The following is a 16204-nucleotide window of genomic DNA, read 5'->3' as shown; positions in this document are numbered from 1 at the left end:
CGCCCCTCGCCCCGCCCCTCGCCCCGCCCCCGCCGCCGAGGCCGCGGCGCCGCCATCTTGGACGCGGGCACGCGGCGGAAGCGGCTCTCCTCGGCTTCCGGCGCCGGCGGGCCGGCCGCGCTCTGCTGCCCCTGGCGGCGGGCGGTGCGCTGGGGCTGCGGGCGGGGATGGAAGGAGCGCGCTGGAGGAGGCCGTCGGAGGCGGCGGTGCCGGGACCGACCGCGGTCGTTTATTACAGAGCTGTATTGCTAACACGCGGCGAGGGCTGCAGTACAGAGGGATAGAGCGCGCCGGGCAGAGTCCGGGGCGGGGCGGGGCGGCGCGCCCCCACGGGCCAGCTAGGAGCCCTCGGTGTCCGTGTTGTCGCTGCCCGTGGTGTTCTCCCAGTCCACCTCCCCCTGTCTCCAGCCGTGCTGCATCTTCCTGAGCGCGCGCTTCCTGCGGAGACGCCGACGCCGCGGTGTGTGCGGGTGTCCGCGGGTTTGGGGGGCTGTGACCCCTCATCCCCTCCCGGCCGGCCTCTCCCCACCGGGCCCCGCATCTGCCCGGGCTGCCCGCCGCCTGCTGCCCACCTGCGGTAGTTCTCGAAGCTCTCCTTGAGGCGCCGCCGCTCCTTCTCGGGGGGCTCTCCGCCGCTCCTGCCCGCGTCCTGGGGAGGGCGAGGCTCAGGCTCCGGCCAGGGCGGGAGAGCCCACCCCCGCCCCTGGGGCTGCAAACGGGGGCGTCGGGCCAGGAGCCCACAGCCCCGGCTCAGCTCAGCGCGCAGATGAGCTCGCCATCGGCGTCCTGCGTGCACCGAGGGGAGCGGATGACAAGACAGGCCCAGGACGCCTGGGACTGGGCTCCCGGCCAAAGTTCCTGCTACTACAGCGCCGAGGCCGCCCCTTTGCAGTCGGGACTCCCAAGCAGTGGACAGCAAGACAGGCTTCCATGGCTGCCTCACCCCCTGCCCTTGCAGGGCCTTTGCCGGCTGCTTTGTCCAGGAAGGGAGGGGCTCACCTTGGTCTTCCAAACACTGCTCCTCAAGAGCCGGTGGGCCAAGACCCTTGTGATCACCTCCCAGGCATCCAGGTGTAGGAGTCAGTCTCCCTGTGATCAGGGCACCCCAGGGCTTCAGGGACCCCAGGGCAGCCTTACCTTGGGGGTCAGTGAAAGCCGCTCCTTTTGCAGGGCTGCAAAGGGCTCCTCTGGGCTCTCCCGGTCTGCCGGGCCGCCTGGAAAGGAGAGTTGTGCCTGTGGGTCTTGCCCAGCTGCGGGGACCACGCTCAGCACCTGGTGGCTGACCCCCTCACCTCTTCACCCCTGACCTTGCCGGGCCAGTCCTGCACCATCTCCCAGGTCCTCACTTGGACCCTACGTTGTATAGACAAGGGGACTAGGGCTCAGGGACATCACTTCCCACTCCTCGCTCCCAGGGGAGGCCCTCTGGGACAGGCAGCAGGTCCCTTTGCTCCCACCATCAACCTCCCCTCCTGAGCACACGGCTCGGCCTCTCCTAGGTGGGGGCTGGGGCGCTCCAGCAGTTGGGAGCAGAACATTCCAGACTGCTGGGCCCCCTCAGAATTTGTCAGGGCCTGGACGGGCCCAGGGCGCGGGACCCTTGGGCAGAGGTGCTCTGATGGGCTGGCTCCCCTAAACTGTCCATGAGGGGGACTATGGACATTGTGGCGGGAGAGGCCAGGCCCAGGGCTCTTCCTGGAGCTGATGCCTTCCCTTCTCCTCGACCTCCGGCCCTGAAGCCTACCCGGCTCCTGCGGGGCCACTGCAGCCATGCTAACCTGATCCTCCGGGGGCTCTGCTAACCTGACCGTCGGGGTGCTCAGCAGCCTGGAGTCTCTGGATTTCTCCATCTGCTGCCTCTGCTTCCTCTTTTGCCCCCCTTTAGAAGCTTGGGTCAGGTCTGACTCTGAGGAAGTCTGTCTGGCTTCCCACGCAGCCTCTGTGGTGGGCCCCCCACGCCCAGCAGAGGGTCTTCCGGACTTCCTGCCTGACACCTGCCTTCAGAGCAGCCCCTGACCCTTGTCGCCCCCTTGGGGTCATCTCCTGGCCGCCCTGCCCACCCCAGCCCCATCCCCAGGCAGGCAGAGGGGTCTTGTCCTGCCACGCGAAACCTGCGCGCCCCGTGCCCCTGAAGCTGTGCCTCCTTCCCGTTGTGCTCGTACTCCCTAGCCTGGCACACCTGGGCATTGGCCGACTGCCCCTTCCCCTGCTCCCTGCTCCCTGCTGTCTACCCCCGAGGAAGCTTGGGGAGGGCAGGATGCCTCAACTCTGCGTTCCTGGGGCCCAGGGTGGTTTGTGATGAGGGGACGTGTTCTCAAGGTCAGAGCTGGGTCACTGACCCTGCACTCTTGGGCCCTGGGTTCAAGTGGAGCTTTCACTTGCTCACTAGGGGGACTTTGGGGGGTTACTTATCGCTCTGAGCCTCAGTATCCCCCTCTGTAAAGTGGGGTTGTGCGGGTCAGTGGCACAGGGCTGGGGCACACATCACCAGGCACGAGCCACACGGCTGTGTGCGCCAAGGGTCAGCACTAGTACCAGCGTGGGGCGACAAGGAGGCCCGGCCAGATTCCTCCGTGACAGGCCGCTCCCCTCCTCACCTTTGTCCGAGAGCTGGGCGTCCTCCTCCAGATCCCGGGGCAGCGAGAGCTTCCAAAGAGAGCGAGGGCACCGGTTAGCTCACCACCCCTCCCGGGATGGGACCGAACCAGCTGTGCGCCCACCCCTGCTGCGCATCTGTGGCTGGAGATTCACGGGAAATTCTGCTGCCCAACCCCGCCAGAGGCCCGACAAGAAGGCTCCCGCCACCAGGGTGTGTCTTGCCCTGAGCACCCAGAGGCCTCGGCTGCGCCAGCTGCCCTCTCCTCTGTCTGGCGGAGCGTTGGGAGGAGGAGGGACGGCCCAACTACCAGCTCACCAGAGCCGGCAGCAGGTGGCTGAGCTTCTGGCACTTTCAAGGGACATGTGTGGGGTTGTGGTCTGACAGAGGCTGCAGCTGGGCCCCTGGGTGAGGCCAGCCCTGTGCCCACCCCAGGGGGCACACTCACCTCCTGGGAGTTCCTGGGTGAGCTGTCCTCCAGGTCGGAGCTCTGTGGTCACAGAAGAGGAGTTGGTCAACAGGCTGTGGGGCAACCAAGCTGCCCCCAGGCATGGGGTGGGCGGGGCATGGGGGGCCACGGTGCCGGGTCCTCCAGGGAGGCCCCTCTCCAGACCACGGCTGGTCGTGGTCCCTGCCCAGAAGGCCCCTCATTCCCATTCAGCACACCCAGAGCACCTGCCAGGCTGATTCTGCCACATCCTGCGACCCCCACCAGGAGGGGTCCGTCAGGAGGAGCCAGCCTTTCAGAGGAGGGAGGGGCTCAAGAGGGTCTGGGGACCTGCCAGGGCCACCAGCAGAGCTGTGGCCGAACCAGGCCAAGACTGGGGCTATCGGTGGCCCCTCCTCTGGGCTTTGGGGTCTCGGGACACATCTGCTCCCAAGTGGCCACACCCTCACATCCCACAGCAGCAGGGCCGTGGCTCTGACCGATTGACACCACAGAGGTCCCCAGCCCCCAGGGAGGCCCACCAGGACGAGCATCTCCAGCTGCTGCCGCTTGAGCCTGCCCTCCGCGGCCAGCAGCTGGCCCTCGCACTGGAACAGCTGCAGCTGCAGCTCGTCGGCCTTCTCGCCCAGCTCCCGCACCCGCTTCCGCAGCCCGTCCTTCTCCTGCAGGCTCCGGGCGTGCTGCGTGTGCAGCTCCTCCCGCGTCGTGATGGCCTGTGGGGACAGCGCAGGGAAGGCGTGGTCGGGCACCTGGGCGGCCCTCAGTGGGGATCCCTGCAGAGCGCACCCCAGCACTTTCATTTCTCCCTTCAGGCTCTCACTTCTCAGGATGGCCCACCCGACTTCTAGCAACAGTCCCAGCAGGACTTCCAGCAACCAGCCGGCCAGCGCTGGCCTCTTCCTCTTTCCTCTCCGGGGGCATAAATGTTTGGGGGACTGTGAACGTTTAACACTCATGATGGGAAGTGTAGATAGTTCGGAGAATATGAAGAAAACGAGGATGTCCCCAGTTGACCCTCAGAGTCATCCCTACTGACCCGGTGTCCTTTCTTCCACCCCCGTGTGGACACTCAGCACATGCTTACACCCCCACATGTGGGTTTTATAAATATGGGGTGTGGCTTGACATCAAGAACATGACTGTTGACGGCTGTGTAATATTATTTAAAATGATGGGGCTGGCCTGGTGGCGCAGTGGTTAAGTGCGCATGTTCTGCTTTGGCTGCCCAGGGTTCGCCGGTTCAGATCCTAGGTGCAGACATGGCACCACTTGGCAAGCCATGCTGTGGTAGGCATCCCACATATAAAGTAGAAGATGGGCACAGATGTTAGCTCAGGGCTAATCTTCCTCAAAAAAAATAAATAAATTAAATAAAATAAAACGAATGCACGGCTGCTTCTCATGCCCGCCCCCTGGGGACAGAGAGATGTGAGAGACTGAACACACACGGCCAGGCCACAAGTAAGGACAGGACTCGGACCTGCACCCTGCCGCAGCCAGCCAGGAGGCTAGCCTGTTACCTACGGTGACCGGCCTGGGAGGCAGCGGCTGTCAGACATGCAAGCAGCCGGCTGCTGTCTCTAAAACAACCCAGGAAGCTAGACCAGCGGCCCAAAACAGCCAGGCCTGTCCCTGCCTCCGGCTCAGGACCAACATGAGAAATCCTAGCACTCCAGCTGTTCCCCGCTCCCCCGCTGCAGCCTCCAGGGCCACCTGGGCCTGCCTTGCTGACTAAGGCTCCACACTGCTCTGCCTGCCCTGCTCACAGGTGCTTCTCCAGGCCTCCCTACGGTCCTCAGCCCGAGATTGGCGCCCACGCCCCTTGCTTTCTCTGCGTTACTGTTGTTCCCCTGAAGAGGTTTCCGGAAGTGGAACTGCTGGGTTAAAAGGAATCTCTGTTTTAAGGCTCCTGATAGGTCGCTAATTACCCTGCAGGATGTGGCTGATGCACCAACCGTGATGGGTTAGAAGGGACTCCAGCGACGTGCTGGGAAACAGTGAGGCGGATGCAGCCCCACGTGGGATGCTGCCTCCCCTTCATGAGGACGCGGCCCACCAGGGCACCCTCGGGTTTTTAAGTTAAAAAAGCTATTTACAAGACAAAACAGAAAGCTTCCATTTTTCTAAAACAAAAACAAAATATATGTGTATATTGAGAAATGTCCGGAAGTTCCCGCGGAAGGTGGAGTGTGGTTCTCCTGGCAGCAGGCTATGGTGGAGGCGGGAGAGAGGGGGGGTCAACTTTGTTACTGTTCACATTTTTAAATGAGTACATAGTGCTTCTGTCACTTAAAAACCGCTCTGACAACTGTCCCCTGAGGGGCTCCGCTGGCGGCCCACACGGGTGTGAGGACGGCCCCTCCTACACCCTCACCTGGGGCAGGAGTTCTTTGCTGGCGTGCGGGTGGTGAGGCCTACCTGGTCCCGCTCGATGGCGACCTCCTCCATCTGCTGCAGGATGGCCTCGATGCGGTCCTTGTACATCTTGGAGTCCTTCCGCAGGGCCAGGCACTGAAGCTCAAACATCTCCTTCTCCTCCATGCACTGCGGGAGACGGCAGCTAGCCCCACCGCCCGCGGCCCCGGACCGGACCCCAGTCAGGCCCAGCTGGGACGAGGGGGAGGCTGTCCGAGCCCCTAGGTCTCTGCAAGCCCTGAGCTTCCAGACCGAAGGCTGGCCCTGACCATCCCGGGGGAGCAAGGGCAGGAGTTGGGTGAGGGAGCCAGCCCTACGCTGCCAGGACGGGGCGCGGTAGGGATGTTGAGCTGAGAGCCGAGCACCCCCCAGGTCCCCGGCACTGTGTGGGCACAGGGCAGTCCTCAGCCCACCCAGCCAGCTTGGCCCCAGACCTGGCGTCAGCCTGCCCCAGCTGCATACCCGGGCGCGCAGGGCCTCAGCCTGGCGCAGGTCCTTGCGTAGGGAGAAGATGGTGCTGGCCTGCTCCTGGTGGTCCCGAAGCGCCTGCCTCCAATCTTCCTCCAGCACCTGGATGTAGGGGCTGCCCCTGTCTGGCTTCCCCTCCTGCGGGCAGCAAAGGGGAGAGGGTGGCAGGGCAGCGGCCTGGCTGGGGGAGGCCCACCTGCCCCACCGGCCGGCCCCACCTGGACAGAGGCCTCCAGCTCCTGCACCCGGGCCTGCAGGAGGGCCTTCTCCTGCTGCAGCTCCCACAGCAGCTCCTGGCTGGGCCGCTGCTCCATGGCGTGCCTGAGCTTCAGTGTGTGCTTGCGCTCCACCTTGCAGTCATCCTCCGCCTTCATGAGGCTGTGCTTGAGCCGGTCGATCTGCGGGATGAGCCTGTCGGCTGCCTGCCTTGACCCACTGCCCCGCCTACAGCACCCACCAGGCCCTCTCTGCAGGACGGAGTCTCGGGGCCACGCAACTCGGCCAGGACACCTCTGCAGGACCCACCCCCGAGCCCCATGGAGCGGGAGGGCACCTCCAGCTGCAGGTCTCGGTTGCGCATGAGCGCGGCGCCCTTTTCCTCGCTCTGGCGGGCCAGGCGCAGGGCCAGGTCGTAGTTCTCGTCCTTGCAGCGCTTGAGCTCCCGGCTGCCGGCCTCGCACTCCTCCTTGAGCCTCTGCACACGCTCCTGGTGCTTGCGCAGCAGGCTGTCCTTCACCCGCAGCTCCTTGATGAAGTCATCCTTGGAGCTCAGCAGCGCCGTCAGGTCCTGCACCTTCTTCTGCAGCTTCATCACCTCGCTCATCAGCAGCTGTGTCAGGCCCGACTCCCCAGACGCGTCTGCACACCGGGCCATGGTCAGACCGTCCCCCTGTCCCCCACTGCCACCCCACCCTGTCGCCTCTCAGGGCCCTGGACCTGAGGAGCAGCAACTTGTGGCTCCAGGGGACATGGAGCCCAGCTGAGGGGTCAGTTCCAAGTTGCTGCTGCTCCTCTTTGAGGTAATGGACTGAGATGCTGACTCACCTCCCTGGTCCCTGTCCCAGTCACCACCCCAGGACAGGGGACAGCCAAGGGGCCAGGCACCTGCCCCCCTTTGTCTAATTTTATCATCTTGATTGAGAGGCGAGAGGACACGACTCCAGGCCAGGAGAGCCTCCCCTTGCCACTGCCAGGAGCAGCAGGCCCCATCCTCTCAGGGCCGCCGGCTGTGGCCGGGGGACAGGGCAAGGGGCTTTGCCGGATGGGATGGTCTTCTGGGCAGGAGGGGCTCCGACCTGTGAGTTGGCCTGCTCACCTGCACCTCCCACCTGCTGCCCCTCCAGAGGCCGGGTCCCCCTTTCCTCTGGCCTCTGCTCCCATCACAAGTGTTAGGAGAAGAAGGTGGGAGGGGAGTGACAACAAGCCCTGCCCCCATGCAGGCTCCCTGCCCACACATGGCTCATGCGTGCTGGCTCCCTGCCCATGCACGGCTCACGTGTTTTCCTTCATCCCAACTTACCCATCAGGAGCCCAGAGAGGAAGGGCCTGCTGCACCGCCGCCATGCCGCCCCCCATACTGACCCCCACTCTTCCATCCTGACGCTGTGCCCCCACATCCCCCACCCCCATGCCTGGTGTCCCCTCCTCACCAATGATCATGGAGAAGACGCGGGTGGGCTCCTTGCCCGTGACCTTCTTGTACAGCTGCGGGTAGTAGAGCTCCAGGCTCTCGAGGAAGGCCACGTAGCCCTTGTGGCCAGTCCGTTGCAGGATGTCCAGGAGCACGCCTGCCACCCAGAGAGGCCTGGCTGGGACCTGGCATTGGCGTCCCGGGACACGCAGAGGTGCTCTGGGTGGAGGGGTAAGGCCATGCGGCTCCTGCCAGGTCAGGCCATAGCCAAATGGGTCTGGGACACGGACAGCCCCGCGGGCTGGGTCCTGGGCCTGGGTCCAAGTGCTGCCTACCACCCCTTGGCTCTCCCAGGGCGCTCAGCTGGGCATGGAGGCGCCATGGCCCCAGGCAGACGGGGAGGGGTTCAGGGGTGCTGGGGGTTCCATTCACATGCCCACAGTTGGGGTTGGGGTGTACTCCAAGGCAGGGGCACAGGGGCTTGGCCTGCTGGGGACAAGGGTAGGGGACAGAGCCCACAGCCACTTCTGGGCGGGCTCCTGGCCAGCTGGAGGGTGCGGTGGGGGCAGCACTGACCCACTTTGCGCTTGCGGATGACCAGGTTGGGGTCGCTGAGCACCTGCTCCTCGTCGTCAGGGTTCAGGACCTTGCACTGCCTCAGGTAGGGCGTGATGCGCGAGGGGTCGATGACTGAGATGAGCTTCACCCGGAAGCCCTCCAGGGTGCTCCAGCACTCGTCCTCGTTCTCATAGTCCGACATGGCACTGGGGCGGCTGGAGTTGGGGAGGGCAGCTGGGCAGGACACCACTGGCTGAGCCGTCAGCCAAGTCGGGATGCAGGCCTGCCACCACAGTGCCGGGCCAGGAACTCAGGCGAGGGGTATTTGCGAGAGGTGTGCAGCCTCACCCCTGCCCTCTTGTCTCGGCAACCAAGAAGGGGAGGTAGCCCATCTGCTGGCGGACAGCCGTCCTTGGCCTCACTTGGGCCCTGCTCCAGCCCCTCCGGCTACCCTGGGCTTTCTTTCTCCCAAGTCACCCCGATAAGCATGGGGGAAGGTGTGGAGACGCTGGAACACCCCCTGCACCATGGCCCTCCTCTGGTCTCTGCCCCCCTGGACACCCCTAAAGTATTGTGGGGCTGGCAGAGATGTGCCTCTCACCCTTGGAGGCGACGGGGCAGCAGGAGACGTTTATGTTGCTGCTGCCCACTGGCACGACCTCCCTGGCGGGTGTGGGGAGGGAGTCTGCAGTCTCCGGCTGGCCAGTGCCCAGGCTGGGGCAAGAGGCGTGTCAGCAAGCGGCCCTCCCACCTGCGTAGCACCAGGCTGAGCTGCGTAGGGCTTCCTCATTCCCCGGCTTAGCACCCGCTCACGTCCAGCCCCAGCCCCTCCTCTCCTTCCGCGGCCGCCTGGTGATGCAATAGCCACCCAGCAGCTGCCCGGGGCTGGCAGGCTGCGAGTCAGGCTCAGCGGCACAGTGCCTTCAAGAAGGGTGACTGACTGCCCACAGGAGGGCCAGGGCCCGGGAACACGGGGAGGGGCTGGCTGTGTCGCCCACAGCTGACCTGGAATGCTGCTTGGGCACCTTCTCCAGGCGCTCAGGTCCTGGGAACCCGCCATCTCCGGCTCCTCTCCCCTGTCCCTGGACGGTCAAGCCACCTTCTGGCCCTCTGATGAGGGGACCATCTATGTTGGGACCACCCACTGCTGCTCCCTTCTACCAGCGTGTGGGAACTGCTCTCTCCAGGGCCTGGCCAAGCCAGGTGGTCATGCCTCCTCCGGGCAGTGGGGACAGACCCTGAGCTGGCCACTTCAGCCAGCCTTTAGCCATGTGGGAAATGCCGTTTCCAGCCCACAGGAATGAGAACAGGGTCCTAGAGGCGTGGGTGGCAGCAGGCCTGGCCTTGGAGGAGTTCCTCCAGCTTCCCGCTGTGCTTGGCCATCCCGTCCAGCCCAGCGACAGACAGGCGTGGAATAAAGACACCAGCAACCTGGTGGATGGTCCTGGGAACTTTCGGCCTGTTCCCACCTTTCTAGCCTAAAATCCACGGGTCCCACATCTGATGCCCTGCTGCTAATTCCCCTGAGATGAACCAGCAGGTCCCGGTGGCCATGAAGGGGGACAGGGCAGAAGAGTTGAGGCCACTTGGTGCCCTCCTGGGGTATCTGCTCCAGGACCCTGCTCCCTGCCCCAGCAGAGAGCCACAGCACCTTCCTAGTCACCTTACAGAAAGGGCCCCAGACCAGCCTACCTCAGCGCTCGAGGGGGCACCTGTGCAGCTGGACGCTGGCCAGCCCGGGCCACCCCGATTCAATGAGCCACAGGAGTTGCTGCTGGAGGGAGGGTGGAGGCCGGGAGGAAAGCCTGTGCACTTCCTGATGGTTCTGGGTAACTCCTCAGAGGCCTGGCTGGTCCTCCCGGAGGGGGACAGTCCCTGGTGGCTGCCTTCTGATTCGCCCAGCCAGGGTGGCCTGGGAGGCGGGGCAGAGGGAAGTGGAAGTTGGCTGCTCTCAGAGGAAAGCTGCTTGGAGCCCTCCCAGCCTGCCCAGCAGCCGGGGTCCTGGGCCTGCCCTGGAGGCCCAGCCCTGGCACCCTGCACAGTGAAAGTGCGAGTAAGGGCCCACCGGGGGCTGGGTGACACCAATCCACTGTCTTGTCTGCTTTGGATGGGACACCCAACGGCTGCAGTGTGGTGTCCAAAGAGGGCATGGGGCTGGGGAGCCTGCTGCCACCTGCAAGAGGCCATGGGCGCTGGTCACACTTGCCCCACATGGCCGTCAGCCCATGCTGCAGCTAGCACACCGTCGTCCCTTCCTGGGAGCATCCCCACTCTGCAGCCCTCTCCACCAGGACACATGGGACAGTGACAGCAGGCTCCCAGGACTCTGAGGTCACTCCCTGAGGCCCCACAAGCCAGTGTCAGAAGGGCGGTTGACTGCAGGATGAGACTCTGGCCCTTGGCCACAGCATCAGTCTTCTGTGGACTCTGTGGCCTCACCCTGCCGAGGTCGGGGAACCCACGGCCCCCACCTCACCGGTGTAGCCATACCAGTTGAGCTGAGTTGCCGCCTACCCTACTGGGTGAGGCCACGGCTACGGGAAGGGGTTGCAGCTGGCTGGGCAGGTGGGCGTGGCCTGTTGGCACTCCGCTCCACCCTCTGAGGCAGCTGCCTCTTGCCCAAACAGCTCCCTTTCTGGCGGGCTCGATCCTGGGCCTTCCTCTGCCCCCTGGTCCATGGTGGTCCCCTGTTCAGCTGAAACCTCAGGAGTCCAGGCACAGCCAGGCGGGGCGAGTCCTGGTGGCAGTGCGGCAGCCTGGCTCTCCTGCAGGCTCCGGGAGGACAGAGGCCCAACGTCACCCTCCAGCAGTGGGCAGTCCCCTGGACCCTGGGGGACTGTGTTCTGGGGGCTCATGCCCTGGGCTGGGCGAGCAGGGAGGCGCCCAGGCTGCAGCTTTGCTCTCACGGGATGGGCCAGCCACTGCGGGGCCCTCGACGACCCAAGGCTTTCTCACTTGGTAAAACAAGGCTAATCGAGGTGTCTTCCTCGTGGTGTGTGTTTCAGAATTAACTAATAGGGGGCCAGCCCATGGCCGAGAGGTTAAGTTTGGGTGCTCTGCTTCAGTGGCCCAGGGTTTTGCTGGTTGGACATGGCACCATTCATCAGGCCACGCTGAGGCGGCGTCCCACAGAGCACCACCAGAGGCACTCACGACCAGAATATACAGCTATGTACTGCGGGGTTTTGGGGAGAAGAAGGAAAAAAAGATTGGCAACAGACGTTAGCTCAGGTGTCAATCTTAAAATAAAGGGGCCAGCCCCGTGGCCGAGTGGTTGAGTTTGCATGCTCTGGTTTGGTGGCCCAGGGTCCTACCGGTTCGAATCCTGGGCATGGACATGGCACTGCTCATCAGGCCATGCTGAGGCGGTGTCCCACATGCCACAACTAGAAGGACCCACAACTAAAAATACACAACTATGTACCTAGGGGGCTTTGGGGAGAAAAAAGGAAAAATAAAATCTTTAAAAAATAAAAATAAAAAAAAATAAAAATAAAAATGTCGGGGGGCTGGCCCTGTGGCCAAGTGGTTAAGTTTGTGTGCTCTGCTGCAGGCGGCCCAGTGTTTCGTTGGTTCAAATCCTGGGCGCGGACATGGCACTGCTCATCAAACCACGCTGAGGCAGCGTCCCACACGCCACAACTAAAAGGACCCACAACGAAGAATATACAACTATGGACTGGGGGGTTTGGGGAAAAAAAGGAAAAAAAAAAATCTAAAAAAAAAAAAAAATGTCGTGTTCTTGGGCCACATCAGAGCTAAGCTATAAATCAGTAACAAAAGGGTATCTGGAAAATCCCTTACTATTTGGACACTAAATAACAAACGGCTCAAATAACTCATTACCAGCAGGGTCGCCACGGTGGACAGGTGTCAGCGGAGCTTCCAGACTAGACAGACCAGGAGGAAGGACCTGGCCACTCACTTCCAAAAAAAAAGGCCATAGAAACCCTGTGACTAGCAGTGGCGCTTGTCTGAGAAGGCAGAAGAGAGGATGGCGCCAAAAGACCAGGCAGGGTTCCCTCTGCTGCCGCAGGGTCTCAGAAGCGGAACCCACTCCACATCACCAACAGCACCAAATAACCCATTGGTCAGAGGAAGTCACAGGGAAAACTACGAATTAGTTAACAGAATACTGGGCGCAAAGTAAAAAACAAAAATACACATACGAGAGACTGGGTCAGCCTGTGGCAGGTGTGACATGGGACGTCTGGGTGGGGGTGAGGGAGACAGGTGACATCGGTGACTGCCCTGAGGCCGGGGGCCAGGACACATGCTGGGCACACTTGTTCTATTTCTGTACGTTGAGAACTTTCCATAATAAATAGGTGAAACCAAGTGAAGCAGCAAGCAACGAGAACGAAGCTCCGGGAACCAAGTGCCTCGACAGCTACAAACCAACCCCAGGCTGTTTCCCTAGGACAGAGGGACGCAGAGGGTGCTGGGGCTTGGTTTCATGCCAAAGAAGCACCCACGCAGAGGCAGGCAGCACTGGCCTGCGCTGCTGTGCGGGGCCCCCAGGCAGTGCTGGTTCCAGGTACTCGCCTGGGTCGGCCTGTGTGGTCTGGACGGCAGAGGAAGTGGACCCACCCTCGGCCCTGCGGTGGCCCCAAGAGGGCTGGCAGCCGCCTGGGCGGGTGCTGAGCTGCCTTCTGCTCAGAAGGGGCCCTTGGCCCGAAGGCCAGAGCCACAGCTTCCCGTGAGCAGGGCAAACCTCCACTTCTCTGCCCTGCCCCCACGCCCCCGAGCCCTCTGCATAGCACCCAGCATCCCAGGACAAGACCACAACCTACTGTTTAATTAAAAAACAGGACGTTTACTTTATTTCTTCAGGTATTTCGGTCTGCACTTGGGCACCAGCGAGCCCCTGTGATGCCGCGGTCACACATGGCAGAGCCTCCCCCGACTTCCCGCTGCTTCCTCCTGAGGGGTCGCTGGCAGGTTTGCCAGGGCCCGGTGTGGGTCCCACTTCCTGTCAGCAGGAGCCATGGGTGTCTGGGCTCCGGGCAGTCCTGGAAAACAAGAATACCCTGGTGGTGGGGTGCCCTGACCCCAGCCAGATGGCACAGATAGCGCTGAAGAGGGACAGGAACCAAGGCAGCACTGCCTTGTGGGGGAGGGTGGGGCATAGCGAGGTGCTGCTGCCACCTGCCCCTGCAGCTGTGGTCCATGGAGCGGGCCTGAGGTGAGGGCAGTTAGAGCCTGAGGTGGGCTGCAAATGGGACCACCCCGACATCCCCTCTGTGGTCCCACCTCTCCAGGGTTCCCTGTTCCCTCACCCACTCTAGGACCCAGACCCTCTCACGGCACAGCCCACACCGTGCTCAGAGCCGGCTGGGCCTCTGGACGTCCTCCCCGACTTGGGTCTCAGCTTCATGAACTCATCAATTCGTGCCGGGGGCCTACTTGGTGCCTACTGTCTGGGCACTGGGGACCCAGCAGCACAACGCCCAGGGTGCCCTTATGTGTTCATGGGGAAGACAACGGACAGATACACGGACAGATCACGTCAGACATCAGGGAGGAGAGATGGACATTGAGACAGTGGTGCCACCTTAGGAGAGCCATCAGGGAGGGCATCTCTGATGAGCTGAACACTGAGCAGAGACCCAAATGGAAGAATGAGTCTTGCAGACTGAGGGAGAAGAGTGCCAGACAGAGGGGACAGCAGTGCAAAGGCCCCGCAGCACATGTGGGCCAGCAGGAAGGAAGTGCAGAGGCTGGGTTGTGGAGCCCAGTGGGCAAGGGGCAGAGTGAGGAGGAGGGCCTCCATGACCCTGGGCCACCCTGCGAGGCCCAGGGATGCTCACACCCCAGGCTGCCGAGCACCATCACACCTGACATGAGCTCCTGAGGGCAGGGCCATGCCATTCATGGCCCTGGGGGTGCCCGGCCTGCACATGGAAGGGAGCAGGCTCCTAGGCAGAGGTGGCCTGGCTCCTGCGTGCTCACTGCAGAGCTGAGAACAAGGCCCCGTGTCTTCCTGGTGCCCCTGCCTCGCCCACTCACCCTGCTGCTCACACCAGCCTCCTCCGCTTCCGGGCGTGCCGGGCATGCCGGGTTCTGAGCACATCGAGGTCGTCAAGACTATCCAGGCAGCACGGGGCACAGCCCTTGTCAGAGTCTGCAGTTCCCTGCAAGAGAATCCAGACACGGGACAAGAGTGACCCTCTAGCCAGGATGGGCAGGGGACGAGGTGGCAGTGAGGAGCAGCGAGGAGGCAGAGGGACCCTGCGGACGCCATGTCCCCAACACCAGGGCAGGGCAGCTCCTCAGACCCGTCCTTGCTGAGGCGGAGCAGGTCTAGAGCAGCTGGGGCTCCGGCAGTGAGGACCACTCCAGGCTGGGCCTGGTGACACTGCCACACACAGTTGTGACAGGCAAAGAATGGGAGGGTCACTGTCCTTCCTGGGGCCACACATGGGCTCTGGCTTTCTGCTGACCCCTCCTTCACTTGGTGGCTCCAAGCCCCTCTGAGCAACCCTTGAGCCAGCCTCCTGTGTCAGGGTTCCCCCAGCTGGGCCAGCAGGGCAGTGACTGAGCGCGGGAGAGCAGCACTGCAGAGGCTGCACACTCCATGGGGGAGGGAGCCTCTTACGCTCAATATCTGGGGTCCAGCAGCGTTTCCACTGGGGCAATGCCCCTGGGAAGGGAGATGGACATTTCCAGCAGCCCAGCTGGACAGAACCCGCAGGGAGGGTGGCATAGCCACCAGCCACCACCACCAGCTCCCTGCAGTCCTGATTCTACCAGTCCAGCAGCCATGGCCACCCTAGGTGGGGAGGTGCAGGGATTGCTTCTGTGGGGGTTCTCTGGGCCATGTACTCCCCAGACACCACCTGCAAGGGACCTCAACAACCTCCTGATTAGGCACAAAACATCTGAGGCGGCCCAGCTCTGCTGCTTGGCCCCAGGCGACAGGGACAGAGGTGGCCTTGCTGGGGGCACCCTGGGTGCAGCTGGCCACACCTTCCTGCATGTGTTTACATCAGGTTCTTCTCGGGAAATAAGGAAAATGCTTTTGCCTCTGTAGCTTGGAAAACTCTCCTGATGTGAAGGGTGCAACAGCCGACACCCAGGAAGGGTCTTGGTGTTCACAGAAGTGGAGGTGTGAACGCAGGGCCACCCTCCGCTGAGCTGAAGGCCCGCCACAGGAGCGTATGTGCATGTGCGTGTATGGAGGTGGAGGGGGCACAGAGCCTGAGATGGGCCTCTCCCTCAGACAAGGCTGCAGGCGGGGCTGGGTGACAGCACTGGGAGGGGCTGAGGGGCTCCCGTTGGCCACAAGGCTCCTTCCTCTCCTGTTGTCTACACTAGCCGAAAGGAGAGGTGACTTGTGCAAACAGAAGTGACACTCCATGGGGCTGGCTTGGAGCCAGCTTCTTCCTCCTCAGACACCAGCTAGCCAGCTCTCCTGGCCACAACTTCCACCTGCTGCTGCCCCCAGTCCCCACTCCTGCTGCTCCAGCGGGCCACACGCCCAAAGGGGCAAGGGCGCCACGGGGGCTGCAGGGAAGCAGCTGGGGGCTCCGCACCCGTGGCCACCTACCTCAACAGAGGCTGTGGCCGCTGGTTCGGCCTGGGGACTGCTGACTGAGGAGCCCAGCTGCCTGCCACCATCAGCGAGCTCCAGCTCCCCTAGGCTGTCATTCTCACTCTCAGAGTCGGCCCTCGTGGTGGTCGACAGGGTGGTGGGGACGCCATCGGGGGGTAGGGTGGCCAACAGTGCGGGGAGGGTGAAGGCCGCCAAGAAGCGCGCCTTCAGCAGCAGGTAGGCCGGGCTGTCCTGGAGCCGCCTGTGCACCAGCCCCCGCGAGGCATGCAGGGCTCCGGCCACCCCACCAGGCACAAGGGAGGCGGCTCTGCGTTCCAAGGCCTTCTTCTGGAGCAGGAGGCCAGACAGTGTCCGCAGGCTGCACAGGGTTGGGGGCTGATAGGCCAGCCTTCTCCCCAGGGCGGGCACACACACCCCTCGCTGCCCCCGCAGCCACTCGCGCACGGCTGCCTCACTCTCCTGAGAGAGGAGACTCAGGCCCAAGGCACCCTTCTCAGGCCCAGGCTGGGATGCGGGCAGCCTCTCCAGGCCCAG

General features: G+C 63.2%; 2 protein-coding genes across 11 annotated transcripts in view; both read right to left on the bottom strand.

The window, feature by feature from the left end:
* Nucleotides 1–39: 39 nt before the first annotated feature.
* On the bottom strand, nt 40–9941 carry CARD9 (caspase recruitment domain family member 9). 10 transcript variants are annotated; one of them, XM_046653988.1, is made up of 15 exons: nt 9808–9941; nt 9121–9225; nt 8717–8866; nt 8134–8398; nt 7577–7714; nt 6481–6785; nt 6146–6325; nt 5922–6065; nt 5463–5588; nt 3566–3757; nt 3045–3086; nt 2598–2646; nt 1138–1214; nt 573–649; nt 40–438 (listed from the first exon to the last, which is right to left on the bottom strand). In XM_046653988.1, the coding sequence occupies exons 4-15, from the start codon at nt 8315–8317 to the stop codon at nt 339–341; spliced, it is 1614 nt and encodes a 537-aa protein (XP_046509944.1). In that variant the 5' UTR covers nt 8318–8398; nt 8717–8866; nt 9121–9225; nt 9808–9941; the 3' UTR covers nt 40–338. The 10 variants fall into 10 exon arrangements, 8 of the variants coding, with proteins under 8 accessions (XP_046509944.1, XP_046509926.1, XP_046509994.1 ...); XM_046653970.1 differs by having other exon boundaries at nt 8717–9225; XM_046654038.1 differs by having other exon boundaries at nt 3683–3757; nt 8717–9225.
* Nucleotides 9942–12925: 2984 nt separating this feature from the next.
* SNAPC4 (small nuclear RNA activating complex polypeptide 4) overlaps nt 12926–16204 on the bottom strand; it is a 23093-nt gene continuing 19814 nt past the window's right edge. The window contains exons 23-25 of the mRNA XM_046685955.1: nt 15665–16167; nt 14125–14249; nt 12926–13127 (exon numbers count right to left, since the gene is read on the bottom strand). Of these exons, the coding sequence (XP_046541911.1) occupies nt 14133–14249; nt 15665–16167 (620 nt within the window). The 3' untranslated portion in view covers nt 12926–13127; nt 14125–14132. The remainder of the gene's footprint in view (nt 13128–14124; nt 14250–15664; nt 16168–16204) is intronic.

This window comes from Equus quagga, chromosome 1, assembly GCF_021613505.1.
Source record: "Equus quagga isolate Etosha38 chromosome 1, UCLA_HA_Equagga_1.0, whole genome shotgun sequence".
NCBI lineage: Eukaryota > Metazoa > Chordata > Mammalia > Perissodactyla > Equidae > Equus > Equus quagga.
This window is presented reverse-complemented; position numbering and strand designations above follow the sequence as displayed.